Consider the following 23,891-nt stretch of genomic DNA (forward strand, 5'->3'; position numbering starts at 1 on the left):
CTCTCTTTTGGATTGCCTTATGGTTCAACATGGATGTCCAGCAATATTTTATCAGTTCTGTTGCTGTAGCATCTCATCCTGTCTGTCCCCCTTCAAACAAGAACACTCCTGGTCTGCTTCTCATTTTCTGTGGCCACAGAGTGAAAAGTGCTGCTCTGGGTGTGAGGAGAAGATCAGATGCGAAGCAGAATTACCTGCACTTTGTCTATTCCGATCTTGATGTCTTTCCTCTCTTGCTTTTGTCCCTTTTGTGTCTCCTGCTTTGCAGGACCTCTCTGTTAACCCGTCACTTTGCTTGGGGGGCTTTTTCTTCACCTCCCCCACTCGCCAGAATCCACACCATCCCTCATCCTCCTTGCTCCCTCCGTGCCCTGACCCGAGATCGGTTTGATGCTTCCCATGCCAGCTGCCTGTGTGCTGTTCAGTGCACAGAACCTTCCTTGTGCTCTTGCCTTCTGTCATGGCCATGTGATGACAGGAGAATTTTACCCGTTTTTATCTGTGGAGGAAGGTTGAGAAGAGGCGTAAGAGGGAGGGAATAAGCTGAGACAGTGACTTCTCGTTGTTGTAAATAAAAACTGCTTCTCCTTGAAGCAGAGTAGCTCTGGCTTTTCCTCCAAGCCACTAATTGAGCTTGAAAAAGAATTAATTGACCATAGCAGTGTAAATGTTTCATGAGTATTTACAATTCTCTGTAGTTTGAGTAACCTGCTATCATCAGCTTAAAGGGTGGGTGTCAGGAGGATGGGACCGGTCTTTTTTCAGTGGTGCCCAGGGACAGGACAAGAGGAAATGGGCACAAACTTGAATATAAGAAGTTCCCTCTAAACATGCGGAGGAACTTCTTTCCTGTGAGGGTGGCAGAGCCCTGGAACAGGCTTCCCAGAGAGGTGGTGGAGTCTCCTTCTCTGGAGACATTCAAACCCCACCTGGACACGTTCCTGTGCAACCTGCTCTGGGTGGACCTGCTCTGGCAGGGGGGTGGACTAGATGATCTCCAGAGGGTCCCTTCCAACCCCATGTGATTCTGTGATCAGTGTGTTTCCCTGTTGTAGTTCATTCCCCCTGACTCTGCTGGTTCTCCTGGGGCTGCTTATCAGCCTGTGCAGTCCAGTATCTGTCACACAGGTTTCTTCTAAATGTTAGTGGGCTTTTAACCACTACTACTGCTTTTTAACTGTGTAGATGATGTATAATGGAAGCTGACAAATGCAGAACCTTTACCAACAGGACTTTCCTGTGGAGTTTATAGATATTGACTGCAGAGCTCCTAAATCCTGCCCTGCTTGCACACCAGGCATATATACACCTGGGCTTAGTGCTTGCACTGGTCAGGGTGGGAGCTGCCTGTTGTCAGCCCCTCTCTTCTCTGTCTGTTACCAGATATGGAAGATCCCAAATAGCACAAAATAGAGAACCTGAATGGAAGGAGCCTAGAGGTGTGTGCTTGCATGTTTCAAAACATCTCGATGTGAATGGATTATCTTTGGTGCTGACCTTTATACCTACCTGCTGACATATTCCTTTAGGGCCAAGGCTGCTTCTTGCTGTTGGAAGGATTCTCTCCTTGAGATTTAGGACTACACCAATATTCCTAGTTAAGCTCATAATTTACTCTATCATCTTTGTTTCCTCTTTTCTTTGCTCTTTGTAAATCTTTGCATTAGATTGTTATAGAAGGAACAATGTGAACACTGAAAGTGGCTTTTGTCAGCTAATGAGCAACAGCTAGTGGAGAGATGGCATGTTGCTGCCTTTGTTAGCTAACGAGCAGCAGATGGTGCAGATTCAGAGCATGGCACATCATCCCTGCTAAGTGCTTGGCATGACAGCAGCCAGAATTAGAGACATACCAAATACCCAGAAGTCTAGATTTCCCTTCCGTCGCTCTTCTGAGAGCTGTTTCTTTCATGCCGAGTTTGTGCATTCGGCTGTGAGCAAATGGTGGCAGACAGTGAACCCAGTGACGCGCTGCATGAATTCCAGGGCTGAAGAGTGTAGGCTGTGGGCTAGAAAAAAAAATCCTACGCAAGGATAGCCTTGGGGCAGTGTGTTCTCCTGTTAGGAACTTGTGTCTCACGTGTTTCTATTTCCAGCTGCCACTGTTGCTCATTCAACACAAACATAAAGGTAACGCAGGTTTTTGAGTCAATGCTAAAGGCTGTGTGATGTCTGAGCAACAGGGCATCATCCGTGCTTGTAAGCATGTGCTGCCAACACGCTTCTGCACCAGCTGGTGAGAGCTGGCCTCTGTAGGGACAGCTGGAACCGCACTAGTAAAAAGCTCACTGCATCACCAGACCTTGCTCCACATGTCCTTTGGACAGTCTTCATGAGTAGGTCTTCTCCGTGGGGGGAGATATGTCTTCATTAAATAATGTGCTGCAGGAAAATGGTCAATTTTAACTAACATTCCCTAGGCAGGTGTTGAAGCCACCTGCTAAGGAGGCTTCTGCTAATGGCCAGCTTCGTCTCGTGCCTGAGACACATGTGCTCGTGGGGGACCCCTCGCAGTCAGAAGGGAAGGGTTTATAATGTCTGCAGCCCTGGTGTGATGAGCCAAGCTCTTCTGGAGTCCCACGCCAGCCGGCTAAATCTCATAGCCCTGAAGGCTGTGACTCAGATTTGGGCAATCTGAGAAACCGATTTAACCCGGGTGCCTGGCAGATCTGGTAAGAGCCTTTCTATTTCTGTATCAGGGAATTGAAGCCCTTGGGACTCGTGCTGAAGCCAGGGTCCTGCTGACAAATATTTGAGGATCTCCTAGGTGTGGTAGGCTGCTCACTGTAGTGTGAAGATGAAGGCGTGAGAAAACTTACATTTTCTTTTTAAGTTCAGTTCCTTAAAGAGTTTTGGGGGGCTTTTATTAATGTGTGGTGGGAGTGTTTTTATGGTTGTGACCATGCTTCTGTTGCTGTTTCTGCGAGCATTTTTAACTGTCTTTGGCAGGTTATTAGGATAGTATTTGAGATAATGCTGTAATTACTTGTTCATTGCTGATATGTTAGCATATTAATCCTTGATTTCAGCTATGTGTCTCTTAACCATGCTCTTGGTTTCACCCTGTAGAGTTTGAACTGTGTGTTTATATATAATAAAAATGCCCTATTTTTTCACATTCCTTTCTGTGTCTATCTTTTTGATGTTGGTGTCCTGGTTCAACCCCAGCCAGCAGCCAGGACCACCGCGCCGCTCGCTCACTCCTCCCAGCTGGGAGTAAAAGTGAGAAAAAACTCCTGGGCTGAGATAAAGACAGTTTAATAGGTAGAGCAAAAGCCGTGCACACAAGCAAAGCAAAACAAGGAATTCGAATTCATTCCCTGCTCCCCGTGGGCAGGCAGGTGTTTGGCCGTCCCCAGGAAAGCCGGGCTCCGTCAGGTGTAATGGTTACTGGGGAAGACAAACACCATGACTCTAAATGTCCTCCCCTTCCTCCTTCCTCCCCCTCCTTTATACACTGACCATGACATTCCATGGCGTGGGACATCCCTGGGGTCAGTTGGGGTCAGCTGTCCCAGCCGTGTCCCCTCCCAGCCCATCGCTGGGGTGGAGTGAGGAGCAGAAAAAGCCTCGAGAGCTCAGAGACAGCCAGGAACACCAGTGCCCTGTCACACTGTTCCCATCCCAGTCCAAACCACAGCACTGCTCCAGCTGCCAGCAAGAAAGTCACCCCCATCCCAGACGAAACCATGACAGTTGGGTATATTTTCAGTTCCATGTAATCTATCTAAATGCACACAGCATTTTGTATAAATGCTTTATAGTCTCAGAAGACTTTATAAATCTTCTGGTGTTATCAGGCGGTGGAGGGGGGGTGGGAGATGTGGCACAACTAAGCTCCCGTCATTCAAAGTGTTTGTATCTGCACGCTTGCTCTTACTCTTCGTTGAACTTGCACCGGTGGGGAATTAGACTGGATTAGTAATATACTGTAATTTGAAAATACAGCCCGTGGTAACCATTTTTAAGTTTCCCCAAGCTTTCATGTACCTTATTGTTCCATCTCCCAGTTTAAAAACTTCCTACCAGACAAATGTTTGCTGCTCCCTCTGGCGTTCATTTGCAAGAGGTTTTACTGCTCCACACGTTCACGAATGGAGAGTCTGCAGGAAAGTATTCATAACAAACAATTACACACAGTTGTGGATGAGAGTCTTTTCACAAGAATGCTAAGTGAAACCCACACTCTGCAATTAGCAGCCTGGGTTTCCTAGATTACATGAAAAATCTTCTCCTGTGCTCCAGGAAAAGACTTTTTTTTTCAGAACCGTTCAGTTGGGAAACTGAAATTCTGACAGAACAAAGGCAGGTCCGTTGGGTTTTCATCTTCAAACTGGTGCTTCAGATGCATTTTGACTGACTTAATTACATCCTGTTTCTACAAAAGAGAGTTTTTGAAGATCTGTAGGTATTAAAAGCTTCACAGCATCGGAGGGGTGGAAATTATTTAAAACAGAAAAAAGCCCATTGAAACCAAAGTCATGGCTGAGGAAGCTGCCTGTCGTTGGAGCAGCTGTTGAATGCCAGAGCTCCTACACTGCCTGGTGCAGCCGGAGGAGGAGGAGGAGGGAGTGGGGATCGAATGGGGACTGCACCAGCTTCAAATCCACGTCAAGTGCCTGGAAGCCTCAGATGAGGATTGTCAGACTGCCTGGTTCTGCCGCCATTGGTGTGGAGTAGCTTTCAGACAAAGACCTCTAGATTTGTCGCTGTTCACTGCTAAAAACAAAAATATTAAAAATTTTCATGGATTTTACCCTTATCAGGAGCATGCTTCGAGTCTGCTCTACAGGAAGATCACACGCTGGAATTATATTAAGGCACGTTATGTACCTATGCTTTTCCCTGTGTAAGTCTCAAAATTAAAATGAAGGCATAGACAAAATTTACTAATTAATGGTCGTTACTGTCAACCCAAATCATTCTGCTGACAGTCTGAATTTAGATGTTTGTCTTTGCATTTCCTTGTGCTTTGCTGGGAGAGCAGTCAGATTCATGACTTCCACACTGCTAAGAATAAGTAACCAGATCTAGGAGCCGCTAAAAGAGAGAGAAAAGATCTTGTAGAGACAATGAGTTCTGCAATCTCTAGAAGGTATTTAATGACTGCTCATTGTGACAGTGCAGTTATTATAGCTGGGATATTTTTCTTGGGTTTAGCTGCTCAGCGCTCAGTCTAATGAATGGCTTTCACAGAATGATACGGGGTTGGAAGGGACCTCTGGAGATCATCCAGTCCAACCCCCCTGCCAAAGGAGGTCCACCCAGAGCAGGTTGCACAGGAACATGTCCAGGCGGGTTTTGAACGTCTCCAGAGATGGAGGTCCCCCTCCCTGGGCAGCCTGTTCACCTACAGGAACAAAGGGCACAACATAACTCTGGCTGCTGTCCTTTTAAATACTAGGCTGTAGGCTCAACAAGCAGAGCTCAGGGCACTGAAGAATGAGACACAGCCTTTTGCTAAGAAGGAATGTCTGCCCAGTTCAGAAGTAACACCAGTAAGCTCTAGGGATTGTCTAAACCAGTTGAGATCTAGAAATACAGCAGCAGGCCAAGACCCTGGGCAGGACTAATCCTACCCATCTGTAAAGATTACTGACTTGACTTCCTTCCTGTGAGGGTGGCAGAGCCCTGGAAGAGGCTGCCCAGGGAGGTGGTGGAGTCTCCTTCTCTGGAGACATTCAAACCCCGCCTGGACACGTTCCTGTGCAACCTGCTCTGGGTGGACCTGCTCTGGCAGGGGATTGGACTGGATGATCTCCAGAGGTCCCTTCCAGCACCATGTGATTCTGTGACTTTGAATTGTTTAATATATTGGTGGCCCCAAAAAGTGATTCTTAAAGCATGAGTTAAAGCCTGGTGTTAACTAAGGCCGATGCTAAAGAAGATCAGGGTCAGGGTGATATTTTCAAGAGGTGCATTGGGATTCCTGGGGTTAAGATCCAGCATGGCAAACCTGCGACAATTTTTTGGACTGTCCCATTGTGTGTAAAGGCGAACTCATCTCGTGCTGCTGCCAGCCAGGGGCACTTCTAGCTTTGAGAAGTTTCCAGTGCTGGTTTCTAATAAGTTTGGATTTTCTCTTGCCAGCTAAACAGCTTACAGCTGTGTGAGCTGAATAGCTGTGAAGTGTGTGTTGTATCAAAGCTCACCGCGTTTTGGAAAAGGTAAGCAAGTAAGTAATGGATACTTGCAAGTAAACGATTCAGCAGCCTGTCACTTGGGAAGAAAAAAAACCTCCTCTATCAAAATCACTTTGTCACATTTGAGGATTTTTATCTTACGATTCTAACACCATTCAAAAGCATTAGAGCTGAGCTTGTGCTCTTGAGTTCATCAAATCTCTATCTGCTGCTTTGGGAAGTGTGGAGTGGCAGTGATGTGGCTGGTGGTACTTTCCAGAGGCTTGGGTGGCTGTGGCCTTTGGTCGCTGTCTGTGTGCAGTTCTGGAGATGGTGACGAGCCTCTCCTGCAGCTGGATGTGTCCAAAGACACGGAATGGTGGATACACGTAACTGAGCAAGCCTTAAATACATGATTTCATGTGCTCTCTGACCCCTTGTGAGCGCAAAGGAGGATGATACAGGCACAGGGAACAAGATAAAGGCATAGAGATAAATACAAAAGCAGTGAATTAAAATAACTATATAATTACAGCAACTTGAACACTTTAAAACTCTGCATTCCTGTTAAAATCTATGTGAAATGGTGGAAGTGTGGGGCTTGTGGGTTTTTTTGAGAGTATGATCTGGGAATTTAACTCTCCCTATAAACAGGACCACCAGTCTACTGTTGTGGTGCCCTGCCTTACACTGCATCTAGTGTGTTTTAAATGTCTGTGGAGAAAGCACGAGTCTCTAAGGAAACCTCTAAGTAGGTAATTTGTTTTTTTTTTAAATTGACTACTTACGGGAGGAGAAAATCTAACGCTATGGCCAGAACTAAGGAAGAGAGAAGCGTCCCTTCCAACTCTAAAAATTCAGTGAAATTCAGTGAAATTCTACCAGAGCTCGCACCCTGGAAGGGTCACGGCAATGAAAAGCTGCAGTCAAAGAGTCAAAGTGGATTTGGTGTATTTATGTTAATGGTGTGCTAGGATTCCAGGCTCCCAGCTGTTGTGCAAACAACAGTCTTACAAAACTGTACAAAACCAATCTTTAGTGGTCCCATTCTTACCTATAATCCAGTAATAATTTGTGTAAAAGGCTAATGAAATTAACACCTTTTTTCTTTTTCTATATATAGTATATATAATATAATAATACTATAATATATCGTATATGATATGCTATAACTATGATATATAGCAGAAAGCTGGGAATTCCTCTAGGAGAGTAAGCTGTATGTATTGTAGTAGTTGTACGTGTACCCATGGAGGCTTCTACTCATAACTTAGGATCACTGAGTGCTTTCAAGCCTCCTGCTTTTCTCACTGCTTCCCGGCTGACCTGCACGTAGGTGACGAACATCAGAATTCTTAAGCAAAGCTGAATATTAAACACAGCATTAAACGAGCATCTGCATTAATTGGGCAGATGCTGTAAACCAGCTGCTGATCTTTTTGTCACTTACCCAGATGGCTCTCCAACTTGGAATAGCAAACTGGAATCAACTCTTGTTTTCACTCATGATTAAGCAACCAAGTACTTGGTAGTTACACTAAGTTTTATAATGAAGTGACCACGCTGAATGTTTCATTTGAAGCTCAGTTACAGAAATTTACACATGAGTAAGGGCAAGTGCAATAACTACTTACATTTGATAGCTTTTTGTGCAGAAAAATCAAGAGGGTTTGCGTTGCTAATTATTTAATCGTCATGATGGTCCCGTCTAGATGGGCGTCAGTAAATAGCCCGATGGAGAAGGTGGAATCGAGATAGGTTTAACAGTGGGATGGAATCATGGCACAAAGGGGTGAAAAGCTTAGGTAGCTCTTAGCCCGGGATGGGGTGGGGGGTTATAGCCCATTGGGCACACTGGTGGCTTTTGGGAGGGTTGCCCCCACCTCTGAAGTCCCTTAATGACAGCGTTCTGTCCTGCCTGTATGCATCTGGAGTAACTTAACAACTTTGTGCTTAATTTGTACGGCGTGACAGCTAATTTATAATTTGTCCTTTTGTATGATATTACTGTTCAGGTTGTTCAATGAGTAGCAACTTTTAAAATGCTTCTTTTAGTAAGAATTCTCTTTACTGAATGCCTGAAAAACAAGCTTTCTGCCTGTGCTCTCTTCTGACATCTCATCTGCTTTGTGATGATTTTGAAGGGCTGAAACGTAGACTTCTAGACCAGGAAAGATTACTCCGAGGCTGTACTGCCTGGCAAGAAGTAAAGACCACTGAGAGATAGTAGTCCAAGTCTGAAGTGCTTTCTCTTTTTCTCCTGTTCAGAGGTGAATGTTTACGAAGGAGACAGAGAAGTCCTGCAAAGACTTCATTCGAATAAAGGGAGAGTCCACTGGGGCATATCCCTGTGGGGTCTCTTGATTTGCCAGAGGACGCAGCCTCCATTTATCCTAATTCCCCAGCCGCACATAACCCTCTTCCTTTCCTCATGGGCTGATGTACTTGGAAGGTACAGACTTCTTGATCCGCCTATTACATAAAAGTTTAACTTTTGCAGTTTTATAATTGTTTAACTTCTGCATTTTCAGTTAATTCTCCTATTTTTCAGTTATCTCAGTCCTGCAGTTTCAATTCTCTCTCCTATTTCCTTCAGTTATCTTACTCTTGCAATTTAAATGAACTTCCCTGTTTGTGGAGACACTCGTATCCCTGCTTTATCACCTGTTTGTGAAGACACTCTTAACCCCTGTCTTACCACTCCTTTTCAAAGGAAGCAGTTCACTCTTCATGGCAGCATGGCTTTTTTACATCAGCGTTGTGCTTTCTCTCTAACTTATAGTGCAAATATTGCCCACTACTGTGCTGGAGGCAACCTCTGTTGTTTCCTGTGGGGCTAATTTCACTACTTTAAAGGCAGCATTGTTATATTTTTTTTTTAAATGAAGTACATTTTAGGCTCACTTTCTCTGAGTTTACATCAGCAATTTATGACTAGCAACTCTCTTCACCTGAGTGGTTAAACAGGGAGCAAAGGCAAGAGTGACCGAAGGGCTTTTTGTAGGTGCAGTGAATGCTCTGCAGTTGGCTGTGTTTTGGATCAAAACTCATTAAATTAAATAACTGTTTTGTCTTGAATTGGAGAACTGGCAGAAGACTGTTGGGTCTGCTGTGGATCTAGTATGGATTTTATACTGGGAATAGTGCTCAAGTGCTAGCTTTTTTCTAGGTAGGAGAAAGCAAGCAGAGGAAGGGGAACTTCTGCAAGCTCTGGGAGCCAACAAATGACACGTTTGCCTTCTGTGCTGAGGCAGCTGAACGACTACAGGTAGCGGTGGCTTTCCCACTGGGAACTGAACTGGAAATACTGTAGGGTCCAGACAGCAATTAACTAACCCAAAATAACTGTTGGTATTAACTGGGTTAGGGTTTATATCAGTTCTTGGGGTGAAAAGGGATGGCATCCTGGTGCTGTCCTGCTTGTGTTAAGTAGCGTGGTAAAATCAATCTGTGAGAAACGCCAGCTCACTCATAGAACGTGAAAAGAGGACAGTCTTTGAAGCAAAAATACCAAAAAAAAGTTTATTAAAATGTACAGGTCGGCTGAGCTGGGTGCCTACCCCAAAAAGGAGATACACACTCCTCTTGGCACTTAGAGAAATTATACCTTTTCCCGATGGCCTGATTTCCCTATCCCTTTTCCCTGTTGGCCAGGTAGGTGCTCAGGGACTTAGAACCTTCCCGTCCGCCTACGGAGCTCCTGTCAGGATTACAACGGTCTGATTTAGTCTTTCTTTTCTTATGACCTCCTTTGTACAATTTTTGGTTACAAACTGCTTACGTAGACAATTCACATAAGTTCCCTACAGCTCTGTGTTAGTCTGAGTTAATAGACACTTATAGGAGCTTTCTATATGCACAGGCAAATTCATTATGGCTGAAGCAAAACTGTTATCCATCTCTTACAAATCCTTCTCTTCTTTGTAAACCTGAAGTTAAAACCTGTTTTTCCAAGAGCAGGGACAAGCTGAAAAGAGGGCTGCCTTTAACTCCTGCGTGTGGAGCCCTTGCTAGGTGCTGTGCCTCGCCGGGCGTTGTCGTGGTTTCGGCCGAATTTACCGAAACCAGACCGACAGATGGCCCTTCCCCGCCCCCCCCCAAAAGAGAGAGAGAGGAGAGAAAGAGATAAGGAGATTCAGAAGTTTAGAATGAACTAAACTACTTTAATGAAGAATTAATATTAAAATAAAAGTAAAGAAGAAAATAATGAAATAGATACAATATATACAAAACCATATCAGCTCCCAGGATGACAGTCACGTCACCGGCAGGCACTGGGGAAGTCCCAGACTGGACTCAGCGACGGATGGCAACTGGATTCCAGCTCTGGAGTCAGGAACACACGGATCGGGATCAAAGGCAGATGAACAGACTCCTGAACAGTCCTCTCTGGACGTTGGCCATCGCAGGAAAGGGGTTGACCCTTTGATCCCTCAGCTTTTATACTGAGCATGGGGCAGATGGGATGGAATACCCCAGTTGGTCAGGTTTGGGTCACCTGTCCTGTCCCCTCCTCCCCACCGATGTGACCCTTTGATCACATTGATTGTGATCAAAGACCCTTTGATTTTTCCGTTTCCGACCCTAAGGGGGCAAATAACGAAATTGGCTGACCTTGGTTGTTATAGCAATAAGTATAAGCAAGAGCCTCTCTGCACACCATTCCTTGGCACGGAGCACAAACATTGGGCTGATCATTCTGAGAATGAGCAGTTTTCCCCACAATATGCCGTTAATTTCAGAGAGTTAGAGGAGGCCTAGCTAGGATGTAAAGTTACAGAACAGAAAATTGGTTCAGTTTTACTTCAAACTGGGACAGGCGTGCAGCAGGAGAGGCTGGATTTACGGAGCTGCCTGATGTGGCAGTGCCATCTCTCAGCGTAAATTAACAACAGCTGAGAAGTTTCAGACGGTTCGTTATCCAAGCCCGGAAGGTACCCGTGGCTGTGCAGTGGTGCAGCAGCTGCACACCCCAGTTCTATGCGGAGAGTTGCTCTTGTCACATGCAAGTAATCAAGTTTTGATTAGCTGCATTAGCAAGGCTTTTGACAGTCTCCCACAGCATCCTCATAGATTCATAGATCCATAGATTCATAGATTGGTCCAGGCCGGAAGGGACCTCCAAAGGTCATCTAGTCCGACTTCCCCGCAGTCAGCAGGGACACCCCCAACTAGACCAGGTTGCCCAGGGCCTCGTCGAGCTTCACCTTGAATATCTCAAGGGAAGGGGCCTCAACCACCTCCCTGGGCAACCTGCTCCAGTGTTCCACCACCCTCATGGTAAAGAACTTTTTCCTAATATCCAATCTAAATCTCCCCTTCTCCAACTTAAAACCATTGCTCCTCGTCCTGTCATTGCCGGCCTTTGTAAACAGACCCTCCCCAGCCTTCCTGTAGGCCCCCCTCAGGTACTGGAATGCCGCTATGAGGTCTCCCCGGAGCCTCCTCTTCTCCAAGCTGAACAACCTCAGCTCCCTCAGTCTGTCTAGATAAACTTAGGAAGATCTAGATAAACTTAGGAAGTCTAGATAAACTTAGGAAGAGTGGATTAAAAAAATGGACAGTGAGGTGGATTGAAAACTGGCTGAAAGATAGAGCTCAGAGGGTCGTGATTAGGGGCACAGAATCTAGTTGGAGGTCTGTAACAAGTGGTGTTCCCCAGGGGTCAGTACTGGGTCCAGGCCTCTTCAATATATTCATCAATGACCTGGATGAAGGGATGGAATGTACCCTCAGCAAGTTTGCTGACAATACAAAGCTCGAAGGGGTGGTTGACACACCAGAAGGCTGTGCCACCATACAGCGAGACCTGGACAGGCTGGAGAGTTGGGCAGAGAGGAACCTGATGAACTTCAACAAAGGCAAGCGTAGGGTGCTGCATCTGGGGAGGAATAACCCCCTGCACCAGGACAGCTTGGGGGCTGACCTGCTGGAGAGCAGCTCTGAGGAGAAAGACCTGGGAGTCCTGGTGGACAACAGGATGACCATGAGCCAACAATGTGCCCTTGTGGCCAAGAAGGCCAATGGCATCCTGGGTTGCATCAGGAAGAGTGTGACCAGCAGGTGGAGGGAGGTCATCCTCCCCCTCTGCTCTGCCCTGGTGAGGCCCCATCTGTAGCACTGTGTCCAGTTCTGGGCTCCCCAGTTCCAGAAGGACAGGGAACTGCTGGAGAGGGTACAGCAGAGGGCTACAAAGATGATGAGGGGCCTGGAGCATCTCTCTTACGAGGAAAGGCTGAGGGACTTGGGTCTATTTAGTCTGAAGAAGAGAAGGCTGAGGGGGGATCTGATCAATGCTTATAAATACTGAAAGGGTGGGTGTCAAGAGGATGGGGCCAGTATTTTTTCACTGGTGCCCAGGGACAGGACAAGAGGAAATGGGCACAAACTTGAATATAAGAAGTTCCACCTAAACATGAGAAGGAACTTCTTTCCTGTGAGGGTGGCAGAGCCCTGGAAGAGGCTGCCCAGGGAGGTGGTGGAGTCTCCTTCTCTGGAGACATTCAAAACCCCCCTGGACACGTTCCTGTGCAACCTGCTCTGGGTGGACCTGCTTTGGCAGGGGGTTGGACTAGATGATCTCCAGATCAATTTTATTGCGCTCTGGCTGCTGTTTCAAGGGGAGGAGGAGATAGAAAAAGCTCTGGGGAGAAAATGTTGAACTTAACAGCTGTCTAAGTAATACTTCCATTAAATCATTGCCCTGAATGGTTTTTCCCTCTCATCCCTTATCAGGATGCTTTGGACAGAAGAAAGAGTGCATTTTCCAGAAACTCAACTCCAGCACCTTTTTCCTCCAGAATTGGTCAGACATTAAATGTTGTGTGTGGTTTTACTGCGGTAGCTCAGGGTGATGCACCAGATGTGGTTTGGACCTCCTTGCCCTGGGGGGCAGGACAGCTGGGGTTGCTGTGATGTGTATCTGTACCTGAAAGGGGCTCCGGCAGCGTTGGGCACAGCTTGTGGGCACGAGAAAGGGCAGGCACACGCCCTCGGCTCTTCAGAGGGCCAGGGGCTCGGGTTTTGACCATTTTCAGTCTGAGGTCTGCCTGGAAGAGTAGTGCTTTAAGAGTAAGAGATGGCCCATATTAGAAATTTTGGAAGTAAATAATTTTGAAGCCTTAATTTGGCAGGATTTTCAGAGATGGAGAAGAGCATCTCTCAAGGCGATTTGCCAGAAAGTTGATAGCCTCCCAATTCAGACCCCAAATGACCTGCTTGAAGAAGTGGGATTCAGTCGATGTTAACAGGGGCAAACCCACAGTTGCTTCCCCCTTTTCTTATTTCTTCTCCCTCTCCTCTCCTTGGAACTGTTGTGGCTCAAAGTGCATCTCTAAGAAAGGAGGCTGTGCGGAGGCAGTCGTTTGGTCTGGGGAATGTGACTGCAGGGCATGGTTTGGAAAAGATGTTAGCTTTTAGAAAAAGAAAGAGAATCAGAGAAATCATAGAATGATCTAGGTTGGAAGGGACCTTTAAGATCATCTAGTCCAACCATCAATCTAACTGATGAAAAAACAAAAGAAAACCATACAACCCCCTCTCCCCCATCACTAAACCATGTCTCTAAGCACTATGTCAACCCATATTTTGAATCCCTCCAGGGATGGTTCCTCAACCACTTCCCTGGGCAGCCCATTCCAAGGCTTAATAATCCTTTCCGTGTAAACATTTTTCCCGTTATCCAATCTGAACCTCCTCTGGTGCAACTTGAGGCCATTTCCTCTTGTCCCATCGCCTGCTCCTTGGGAGAAGAGACCGACCCCCCCGGCTACACCCTCCTTTCAGGGAGTTGGAGAGAGCGAGAAGGTCTCCCCTCAGCCTCCTTTTCTCCAGGCTGAACACCCCCAGCTCCCTCAGCCTCTCCTCATGGGACTTGTTCTCCAGACCCCTCACCAGCTCCGTTGCTCTTCTCTGGACCCGCTCCAGCCCCTCAATGTCTTTTTTGTGGTGAGGGGCCCAAAACTGGACACAGCCCTCGAGGTGGGGCCTCACCAGTGCCCAGGACAGGGGGACAATCACTTCCTTAGTCCTGCTGGCCATGCTGTTCCTGATACAGGCCAGGATGCCGTTGGCCTTCTTGGCCACCTGGGCACACTGCTGGCTCATGTTCAGCCACTGTCGACCAACACCCCCAGGTCCTTTTCTGCCAGGCAGCTCCAGCCACTCTGCCCCCAGCCTGTAGCGCTGCATGGGGTTGGTGTGACCCAAGGGCAGGACCCGGCACTTGGCCTTGTTGAACCTCATCCCATTGGCCTTGGCCCATCCATCCAGCCTGTCCAGATCCCTCTGCAAAGCCTTTCTACCCTCCAGCAGATCAACACTCCCACCCAACTTGGTGTCATCTGCAAACTTACTGAGGGTGTACTTGATCCCCTCGTCCAGATCATTGATAAAGATGTTAAAGAGGACTGATCCCAACAGTGAGCCCTGGGGGACACCACTAGTGACTGGCCGCCAACTGGATTTAACTCCATTCCATTCTCCAATGTAACAAGTGAAGCACTGGGCACCTCTTCCCCTGCAGGTGTCCCTGCCCCAGGTTCCCTGCAGCAGGGTGGCTGGCAGGACAGCTGGCTGGGTGTCCCTCAGATGCTCACATGGACTGTTGGCTTGGGTGACGGTCTGGGAATCTGCTGCCGAGGTGGTTGTTTTGCTGCTTTTGTTTAAAGACTTGGGGGTACGGTACAGCTTCAAACCTTTTGGTTACTGAATTATTTAGCTGAGATCAATCTGCCTCAAAACTCTGCATGCAGAAGCTGCTGTTTGAAGTTGTGTGAAGGATTGCTGGGGCTCGGGTGTCTCGGCTGAGGGTTTTTATTGCCGCTGGTGTTAAGCACGGCAGCTACTTCGTGGTAATTTATCACCTGTTTTTCTACAAAATAATGGTTCACTTTTTTTTTTTTCCCAAGTGGGCCTTGGATACTTTTCAGAAAAAAAGTGGTAGTAGAATATGTGAAATTCAGTAATACATCCTGTTTTACACTTCATAATCCTGACTGAAAACTACTGGTATCATAAAGACAAACATGTAAGAGAGGAACTGCAGGAATTTGGGTTTGGAGGACACTAAATCAAGCAAGGGTGACTATGGCCGTGGCTCAGAAGAGTTTATATGGGCTCTGCTGAGTGAGGGAAGAAGGTTTTGCTGCAGCTGCACTGAGTTTTTAACCCTTGAAGAGAGGATTCCTTCCAAACCAATGCTGAAGCTCTTTGTCCCTATTGCATATACTTTTCGTTAGTCTGTGCTCCGGTTGTCCCTGAACTTGTCCTGGCTTTATAATCCTGTGCAGGTTGGTGTGTTGATGTGCCCTGTGGCTAGTAAAACAGCTGCTGGTTGCTGTGATCTCCAGATCTGTCACACCTCAAAACCTGGGAGGTGTAAACGCATCTTGTAGATAAACAGTTACTCCGAAAGAGAATTTTCTTGCGCTCTGGCTGCTGTCTCAAGGGGAAGAGGAGATAGGAAAAGCTCTGGGGAGAAAATGTTGAACTTAACAGCTGTCTAAGTAATACTTCCATTAAATCATTGCTCTGAATGGTTTCTCCCTCTCATCCCTTATCAGGATGCTTTGGACAGAAGAAAGAGTGCATTTTCCAGAAACTCAACTCTGTTCCTGGTCATTCCAGCACCTTTTTCCTCCAGAATTGGTCAGACATTAAATGTTGTGTGTGGTTTTACTGCGGTAGCTCAGGGTGATGCACCAGATGTGGTTTGGACCTTCTTGCCCTGGGGGCATAGATTTGGTGTAGGAGTAGGAAACATCTCCTCAAAAGGTGCTCATGTTATGGAGCTGGCTTCTTCTCTGGTGTTGTCCCACCAAAGGTCTGTGCGAGGCGTCACCGAGTGTCCACGTTGCACCGTGCACGTCTCCTTGCAGCCACTGGCACCGTCTTGCCGCAGCGATGGGCTTTCTGAAGAGTTCAGCATCCTGGGCTGTGGTCCATTGTGTCACGTGCGAATTTGAAAAAGCAAAAGGGAGAAAAAAAAAATCTAACCAGACGTCTCATTAAATTGGTTCTTAACTTTGGGAGTTGCTTTGTTCTGGGGTGGTGGTACCACAGGACTTAACTGGTGCTTGCCTTGAGCATCGTGGGGGAAGCAGCTACATCGCTCTCGCTGAGGGTGGTGTTCTCTTCTTGCCATGCAGAGCTCCTGTGCTATGAAGTAAAAAATGTGAAGTATTTCAGATTATAATGAGATTCTGTAATCATTTCTTAAACACATTTTGATGCTAGTGTTTAGGGTTCTATGAATAGCTGTGCTGGTACTATGAAATAGATGGTAGTTTCTGTCCTGAAGAGCTGAATAACGGATGACAGAGAGAAGTACAGCAGGAGATGCAGTTCGTATAACTCATGTTCCTTTGACACACAATTTCATATAAATCGTGCTGAATAAAGGCAGTGTTAATTGTAGCATTTTCTTTTTTGAGTTTGAATTTTGCAATCTGAACAATACTTTAATGAAGGTCTCTTGTGTTTCTTATTCTCGAAAAGACACTAACTTGCTTGATATCTGTGTATTCCTCCTTTATTCCTCCTTTCCTTCTCCAGATGTTTCCTTACCCTTTGTACAGCTGTCTTTGTCCAAGTCTGCCTCCAGATCCCACATTCTCTGAACTGGCTGCTGCGTTCATTATCTCTGTCTGCCTTGGGCTCTTCACTCTTTGGCTTCTCTGAGCAAGCAAGAGGAGCTTGGTGGTGTACAAAATATAGACTTTTGCTGCTATTTAGTGTTTGTGGACTTGGTATGACAGGTTGGGGGGGGTGGGGTGGGGGAGCTATGACTAGTCCAGCTGGACCTTTGCTCTGAGGGTTGTTGGCTGCCACCTGAGGACCTGCTTAGATGTCTTCTGCCTCCTGGACTTATGCCTGGAGCAGCAACATTGGCAGCAGACTTCCATGAAAAGGGGAGATAGTCGCTCTTGTTTTCTGTGAAGTATGTCCCTCTATTTTAATATTTTTCCTGCAGTGCTTCTAAGTTGGTCACATTCGCATGGGTCTTTAAGGGACAGTTAGGAGTACCTGCTTGCCAAATTTACAAGCTCGTGCTCCAAAGCACTGAGCAATTTAAATTTGTTTTGAGAGGTCACGGGACTTGTTTTAAGATTGAATGTTTTAATCATTCTGGACATGGTACAAATCGGAAAAAAATTCAGCCCAAGCAAGTGAAATCTCACCAAAAAAAGCCCCCTTAAAGCAGTTGAAAGCAGGCCATAGGGAGCTTGGGAGGCAGCTAACATCGGTGCCACCGGCGCTGCCCAGAGTGCCCAAACCTGTACTGCTACCGAAGTGTCTCTGACCTTTGGAAATTGTTTCCCTCATCTTTGCCCTCTTCTGTCTGTATCTTCTACCAGCGAAAGCCAAGTCCAAATGCGGCGCCACGTTCTTCCCCTGCGCTAGTGGGATCCACTGCATCATCGGCCGCTTCCGCTGCAACGGCTTCGAGGACTGTCCTGATGGCAGCGATGAGGAAAACTGCAGTAAGTGCCAGCCCACTTGCACTTCTTTTTCTTTCAACTAATTAATGCTACTTAGAAAAGAAACATTCATTAGCCTTTAGTTTCTGGGTCAAATATTCTCCCTGTCGTTTAGAACCCAGATGATCCTTGGGCTTTTCACTTTGTAAATGACAGTCTTTTTTTTTTTTTTTTTTTTTTTTTTAAGGTCCAGCTCAGTCTTGTTCTGTATTTAGTGCCTGTATGATACTTCAGGCCCCTTTGAAACTTTGAAATGAGATTTAAGCTGCATGTTTGCTTTGGAAGGGTTCTCTGTACTCAAATGTAACTCAAATTGGGCAAATGTTAAATATGACCTAAAATTGTTTAATTTTTATTTGCCTCTTTCTTGTCACTGAAGAATATGACTGACTTGTTCGTCATTGCATTTAGGTTTCTCTGTTTATACATGCTCTCAAGCAACAGAAAAGCAAATAAAGGGTTATTTAGTGAAACAGGTTCTGGGAAGGAGAAGGATGTTCTGGAGGTCAGACGTGCCTGCCAGTGCACTAGCTTGAGCTGCTCCTTCGCATCACCTGAAGCACTGCTTGACTCGGGCTGAACCCCCTGCCTGTGGCTGCATAGAGCCCTTTGTGTCTGTGGGTCTGGCAGGGATATATCATAGCAGAAAGGAAAGGTTTCGTTCGATCCAGCAGCTCTGTTGCCATTATCGGGAGCTGGTAAAAGCATCGGTCTGTGGGTAGAAGCTTGCAGCAAACACTTGCTCATTCTCTTGTTGGAGCATGCTGAATTTTTCCTTTTAATGACATTTAAAGGTCAGGAGGAGGACAACAGACACCAGCTTTGAAAGATAACAAAAGGGGCGATCTTTACAGTGATCTATCACTGTCTGCTTCTTGGAGAACTTGCCTTTCTTGTTTGTGTGCTTTCCCCCACAGCATGAACACTGTCTTGAGATGCCATCTGTTGTTGGCCTAGAGACTCTGGCTCTGGGACTGGCAGGGAGACAGCACCTCTGCAGAGCAAGGGAAGCTAGAGGAGGAAGATCTCAGGCTAACAAAATGACTTTGGGTTATGCTTTAAGAAGTGGGCTAGAAAAAAGGTTTGACAAAAGTGCTTTGAATATTCTTGAGGTGGAAGAATGCCAAGTGGCCCGTCTCAGCTAAAGATGCACCCACTCACGGAGCTGGTTATGAATGACAGAATTTCCCATGAGCTCATAGTGTGTAGCTCCAATGGGACCTTACGGCTGATGATAACACGCTGCCAATCTCCCCATTTCTCCGTACCACTTCACGGAATCAGGGAATTGTCAGAGTTGGAAGGGACCTCTAGAGATTCTCTAGTCCAACTCCCCTGCCAAAGCAGGGTTGCCCAGAGAACATCACTCAGGAGCATCCAGGCGGGTCCTGAAGATCTCCAGAGAAGGGGACTCCACACCCTCCCTGGGCAGCCTGTTCCAGGGCTCTGGCACCCTCACCGGAAAGAAGTTCTTCTTCATATTTGAGTGGAACTTCCCATGTTCCAGCTTGTGCCCGTTGCCCCTCGTCCTGTCCCTGGGAACCACTGAAAAGAGTCCGGCTCCATCCTCCTTCAACCCACCCTTTAGGTAACTGTAAACATAGATAAGGTCTCCCCTCAGCCTTCTCTTCTCCAGGCTAAAGAGCCCCAGCTCTCTCAGCCTTTCCTCATCAGGGAGATGCCCCAATCCCTTAATCATCTTTGTTGCCCTACGCTGGACTCTCTCCAGTAGTTTCCTGCACACTTCAGCACACACTTGGTATTTTCTAGCATATCCAAGTGTCTAGTCGCTGCTTCACTTATGGAGAGGAACAACACTGTAGGCCTTAAAGTGACCTGGAAAATTAACATGCTCTGCAAGTGTGCAGCAGTTTTGGACCAAAGGAGATTTAGCATGTTCGTGATAAACGTGCTTTTGGGGAGCTGGGCAAATTGGGAGTGTTTGCCATATATACTGCAGGTTATACGCATGGCAGATTTTAAAGTTTTATGGTGGTTTTTTTTTAGAGACTCTTTAAAGGTAAAGGCAGCTCTTACTTTAAAGAATAAAAAATAGAAAGCCAGTTAGTATTTGGGAACTGTAGTCCCCTTTGTTACTGTGGCAGAGAAGCACTTTGAAGCAGACGAGGCATCTAAACAGCTTTTTTAAGGCTTTCAGTTGGAAGGGTGCATTCTGTTTCAGTCACCTCATTACCAAAAACTGGCGGGAGTTCAGAGAAGGGTGCCAAAAATGACTAAGGGACAGAGAGATTGATTCATGAGGAGATATTAAAAACTGCTAATTTGTGCATATCTCAGCTCACTAATGACTGTGTTGGAGGATAAGGCTGTGTATGAAGGGTGCAAACACTGTTCAAGGAGGGATTATATAGTTAGGTATGCTGGGCTATAGCTAAGGGTAGAGGGATGAAATTAGAGAAGGGAAAACTAAGGTGTCTGTCAAGGAAACCTCCTTGACAGTAAGATGCATTGAAGCTGGGATGTGATGTGCTAGGAGAAGTGAGGAAAACTGCACTGCTTGAAGCTTTAAATGAAACTAGACACAGCATCTTCCAGAGCAGTTCCTGCCGGGTTGGGTGTGGGTGAGGGGACTGCTCCAAGTCACTCTGCTTAAGTACTAGTCTGCTTTTGCTCTGTGTGCAGCTCTGGGCCTTATGTGAAAGGATTTTCTGGGTGCTGCTGTAATGTGCAGGTTACCCTTAAAAAGGAGTTGGAATTCAAACACTGAGAAGTTGAGAAATGTCAACATTGCTGTTGTATCAATTCAAAATAGTGAGGAGAACGGGGAAAGTGGAAAAAGACGGAAGCAGAAGTAAACAAACCACTGCCTGGCAGTTCTCAGCCAGGGTTGTTGGCTTATAATGTGAAAATTCAGCTGAAGTGAGTTTGTTCGTAGTGGGAAGCAGTATTTATGGTAGGCAGTGCTACCCTCTGTGTGTCCTCAGCGTGAGCAAGTGCTGAGCACCCAGCAGTGATGTGACGGGCTCCCATGGAAGGGAACAGAAGGCTCATCACAACTGTGGGTGGACTAAATCTCCCCTAATTGTAATGAATCTTGCATGAACTAGAAATTTCAGCTCTCTCTGTTTAGAGAGACAAGGTTGGTTTGATTGCCAAGTTACTCCCATGTATTCCGTGAACTGACCAACTGTTGAGTTGTGACCTCTTGTAGCTGATTGCTTCACGGCTACTTCACTGCCCGGGTAAGAGAATTTCTAATGGAAGATCTCACTTTCTCTTTTCGCAGCAGCAAATCCCTTGCTTTGCTCTACTGCCCGATTCCACTGTAAAAATGGTCTTTGCATTGATAAAAGCTTTGTGTGCGACAGTCAAAATAACTGTCAAGACAACAGTGATGAAGAAAGCTGCGAAAGCCCTCAAGGTAGGCACAGGGGTTTTATTCTATTCTGCGATATCATATCAACTCCACTTAACATGGAACAGGCTCCGTAGAAAATGCGATTCTGTTGGCTTGCTCTGTGTTGGCTAGAGCTGTCGTTTCCTAATTCTGCATATAAGGAGAGTGAAACGCGCAGAGGGCATGTGTGCTTGTGTGCATACATGTCATTCCCAGTGCTCACAAGACTGGTATCTTTTTCAGACTAGTGAAAATGCACTTTTGCAGGAAGTGCTTATAATCTGTGATCCAGCGCTCGCTGGAGTTGCTGGGAATCCATTTCATGACTTCTGTGGGAGATGGATTGGACCCAGAGGGATCAATAATAAAACTTCAGTTTGAAGTAGTTCAGCGGTCTGTCTGCTTATCAGACGAGTAAATCTGTGTAGGCTTAAAGCTTTAGATCCTCATTGCTCAGTTACTTTCTGAGAAGTGTGTTTCATTGCAGGACCAGTCTACAGTGAAAGAATTTATTCTTACCTTTCCTTGTTTCTGTCTGTAGAGGAAAGGATGAGGAAAACTTTGTTTGAAAATTGTTGTGTATTGAATCTTGTGAGAATCTCAGAACACAATCTCTGACTTTTTTTTTCTTTTCAGCTTAGAACTCTACATCTAGCGCTCCTTGGTTTTGTTATCTGTAACTTAATACCATAGTATTTATAAACCACGAAGTATTTATGAATGACTTGGGGTTAATAAATTATGTGTATTGGGCATCAGCTGCTAACTATTTTCATGTCTGAGTGAAAGACAAGATCAGAGACAAGAAAGAAAGACAAGAAAGAAAGACAAAAAAAAAAGAAAGACAAGAAAGAAAGATCAGAGCAAGCAAAAAAAGGGAGATGGTGAATATTTGCAGGGGAGATGCGATGTGCTTGGGCCTGTATAAAGCAGGACACGTGAAGAGAGATAAAGCAGGGAATGAAGGAATAAGAAATTAGGGAAATTGAAGGAGAATGACTTTACTATCTAGCTGCACTGTCATTTATTCCTTTGTGGAAGAGAAAATAATTCTGAACTTAACATGGTGATAAATATTCTTGACACCTCACAGGGGAGAGGGAAAATATGCAACAGAAATGCCAAGAAACGGGGTTTATAGGAACGGTATGTAACAGTCTTTTCTGTGCCGTTCCTCTGCCTAACCTCTTTCCCTTGGCTCCAGACGCAAGGGCTGAAGGGGTCATCCCGGTACCTGGCCCGGAACACAGCCCTGCTGGGGTCGGAGCCTGGGAATGGGCGTTGGGTGTGCTGGGGGCCGGGGCCGGGGGGGGCCGGGGGGTGTGTATTGCTGTACTGCTGCTGCCCTCTGCCCAGGGCTGCTGTGTTTTTCACTACAGGCCTAAGGCAGCCTAATAAGATTAATGCAGGTGGTAAGGTTTCTTGTTGGCTTCCTTTTTTTGTGTTTGGTTTTTTTTTTTTTTTTTTCCTGAAGCTTAAAGCAGCAGTGCTCTTTTCCAAGGTTGGGATGATTGCTTCCTCTGCAGATTAATTGCCTGGATTGCCTCCAGGTTGTTTGTTGTCATGACAATCTGCTGTTGGAAGTGACTGTCAGGCTCAGGAGAAGAAAAGAGCTGTATTTCACGAAGCCCTTACTTTTGTCTTTGTCTTTGGTCCTTCTGGAAAAGTCAAATTCGTAAGAGGGTTAAGCAAAGTAATTCTGTCTGATTCTGTGCATGGAAGAGCCGCAAACAAGGAAGAAGGAACTCTCTCTCATTAGGACCAGAGCAGCAATGGTTTGTGTGCTTTTTTGTTAAAAAAAAAGGAGTGCAAATACAGGGTTGGGAATGAGGATTTCCAGAGTGAAATGCCGGTTACGGGGAGTGTGTGTGATTGCCTTTGCCCTTGGGCAGCCCAGAGCCTCCCTGAGTTGCCCTTTTGCTGTTTGTAAGTGGGCAATGCCCAGGTACCTGTCTTTCACAGCGAGGATTAAGCAGTATAGTGTGCTCAGCTTCCCATCGGAATGTGAATGACGATTCCCCCTGGAGTTTGCAGCCATGGGTATGTCTGTCCTGGCTTCCAAACACCAACTGCTTTGTTTTAGCTGAGAATTAGAGGCTACTTTGGACGGTCTTTCATTTCTCACAATTCTTTCTCTGGCAGATCTAATTACAGTAATTACAGTGAGTTTTGTGTTAACACAGTACCCAAGCATCCTGCTCATTAACTAGAACTCAAGTGCTCTGGGTACTTAGGGACAGAGCAAAGCAAATCTGTAGGGTATTATAAAATCAAGATAGAGGGTTTTCTTCCCACTAGCTATTTTATCATGTCACATGCGGTAGCTTTAGTTCAGCGTAATTGAGTGGTCTGTCATACAAGATTGCACTCGTGTGCTATTTTTCTATCTAAAAATGCGTTGATTTAGAAATCACTAAGCTGCTGAGCCGCTGTATGATGGTGTCATTATTGCCATTTAACAGATGGGGAAGAGGGGGCATAGATCAGCTAAACGAAATGCTCCCAGAGTGACACCCTGGATGGTAGGAGCAGAGCCTCATCCCTGCTTGTCTGCTTCAGGGGGATGTCGTGAGACTTAATCAATGTTTGCAAACTGTTTTGAGATACTATAATAACATGGGGAATACAAGTGTGAATTATTAATTGGTACTTCGCTCTCCTTCTGCTCTTGGGTATACTGACAAGGTTTTTAAATTAACACCTCTTCCTACTCCTCCATGAACTTCACAGGCCTCCTTTGCCCTGCTGTCACTACTGCAGAGCTCCAGGAGCGTACAGGGTTGATTTGTGTCAGATACTCTTCCATGCATAAAGATCCTTTCAATCAAGAAGGGTCACTCTGCAGGCGAGGAAAAGAGGAATGTGACCCCCTACTGAAAAACATATTGACCCAGCTTTGACATGGAACTCTTCAAAATGTGCCACCCTCGA

General features: G+C 46.0%; 1 protein-coding gene across 1 annotated transcript in view; it reads left to right on the forward strand.

The window, feature by feature from the left end:
* LDLRAD3 (low density lipoprotein receptor class A domain containing 3) overlaps positions 1–23,891 on the forward strand; it is a 113,599-nt gene that overhangs the window by 39,965 nt on the left and 49,743 nt on the right. Inside the window, 2 exon segments of the mRNA XM_074148809.1 lie at positions 17,480–17,605; positions 20,850–20,984. Of these exon segments, the coding sequence (XP_074004910.1) occupies positions 17,480–17,605; positions 20,850–20,984 (261 nt within the window).

Source organism: Numenius arquata, chromosome 6 (assembly GCF_964106895.1).
Source record: "Numenius arquata chromosome 6, bNumArq3.hap1.1, whole genome shotgun sequence".
Taxonomy (NCBI): domain Eukaryota; kingdom Metazoa; phylum Chordata; class Aves; order Charadriiformes; family Scolopacidae; genus Numenius; species Numenius arquata.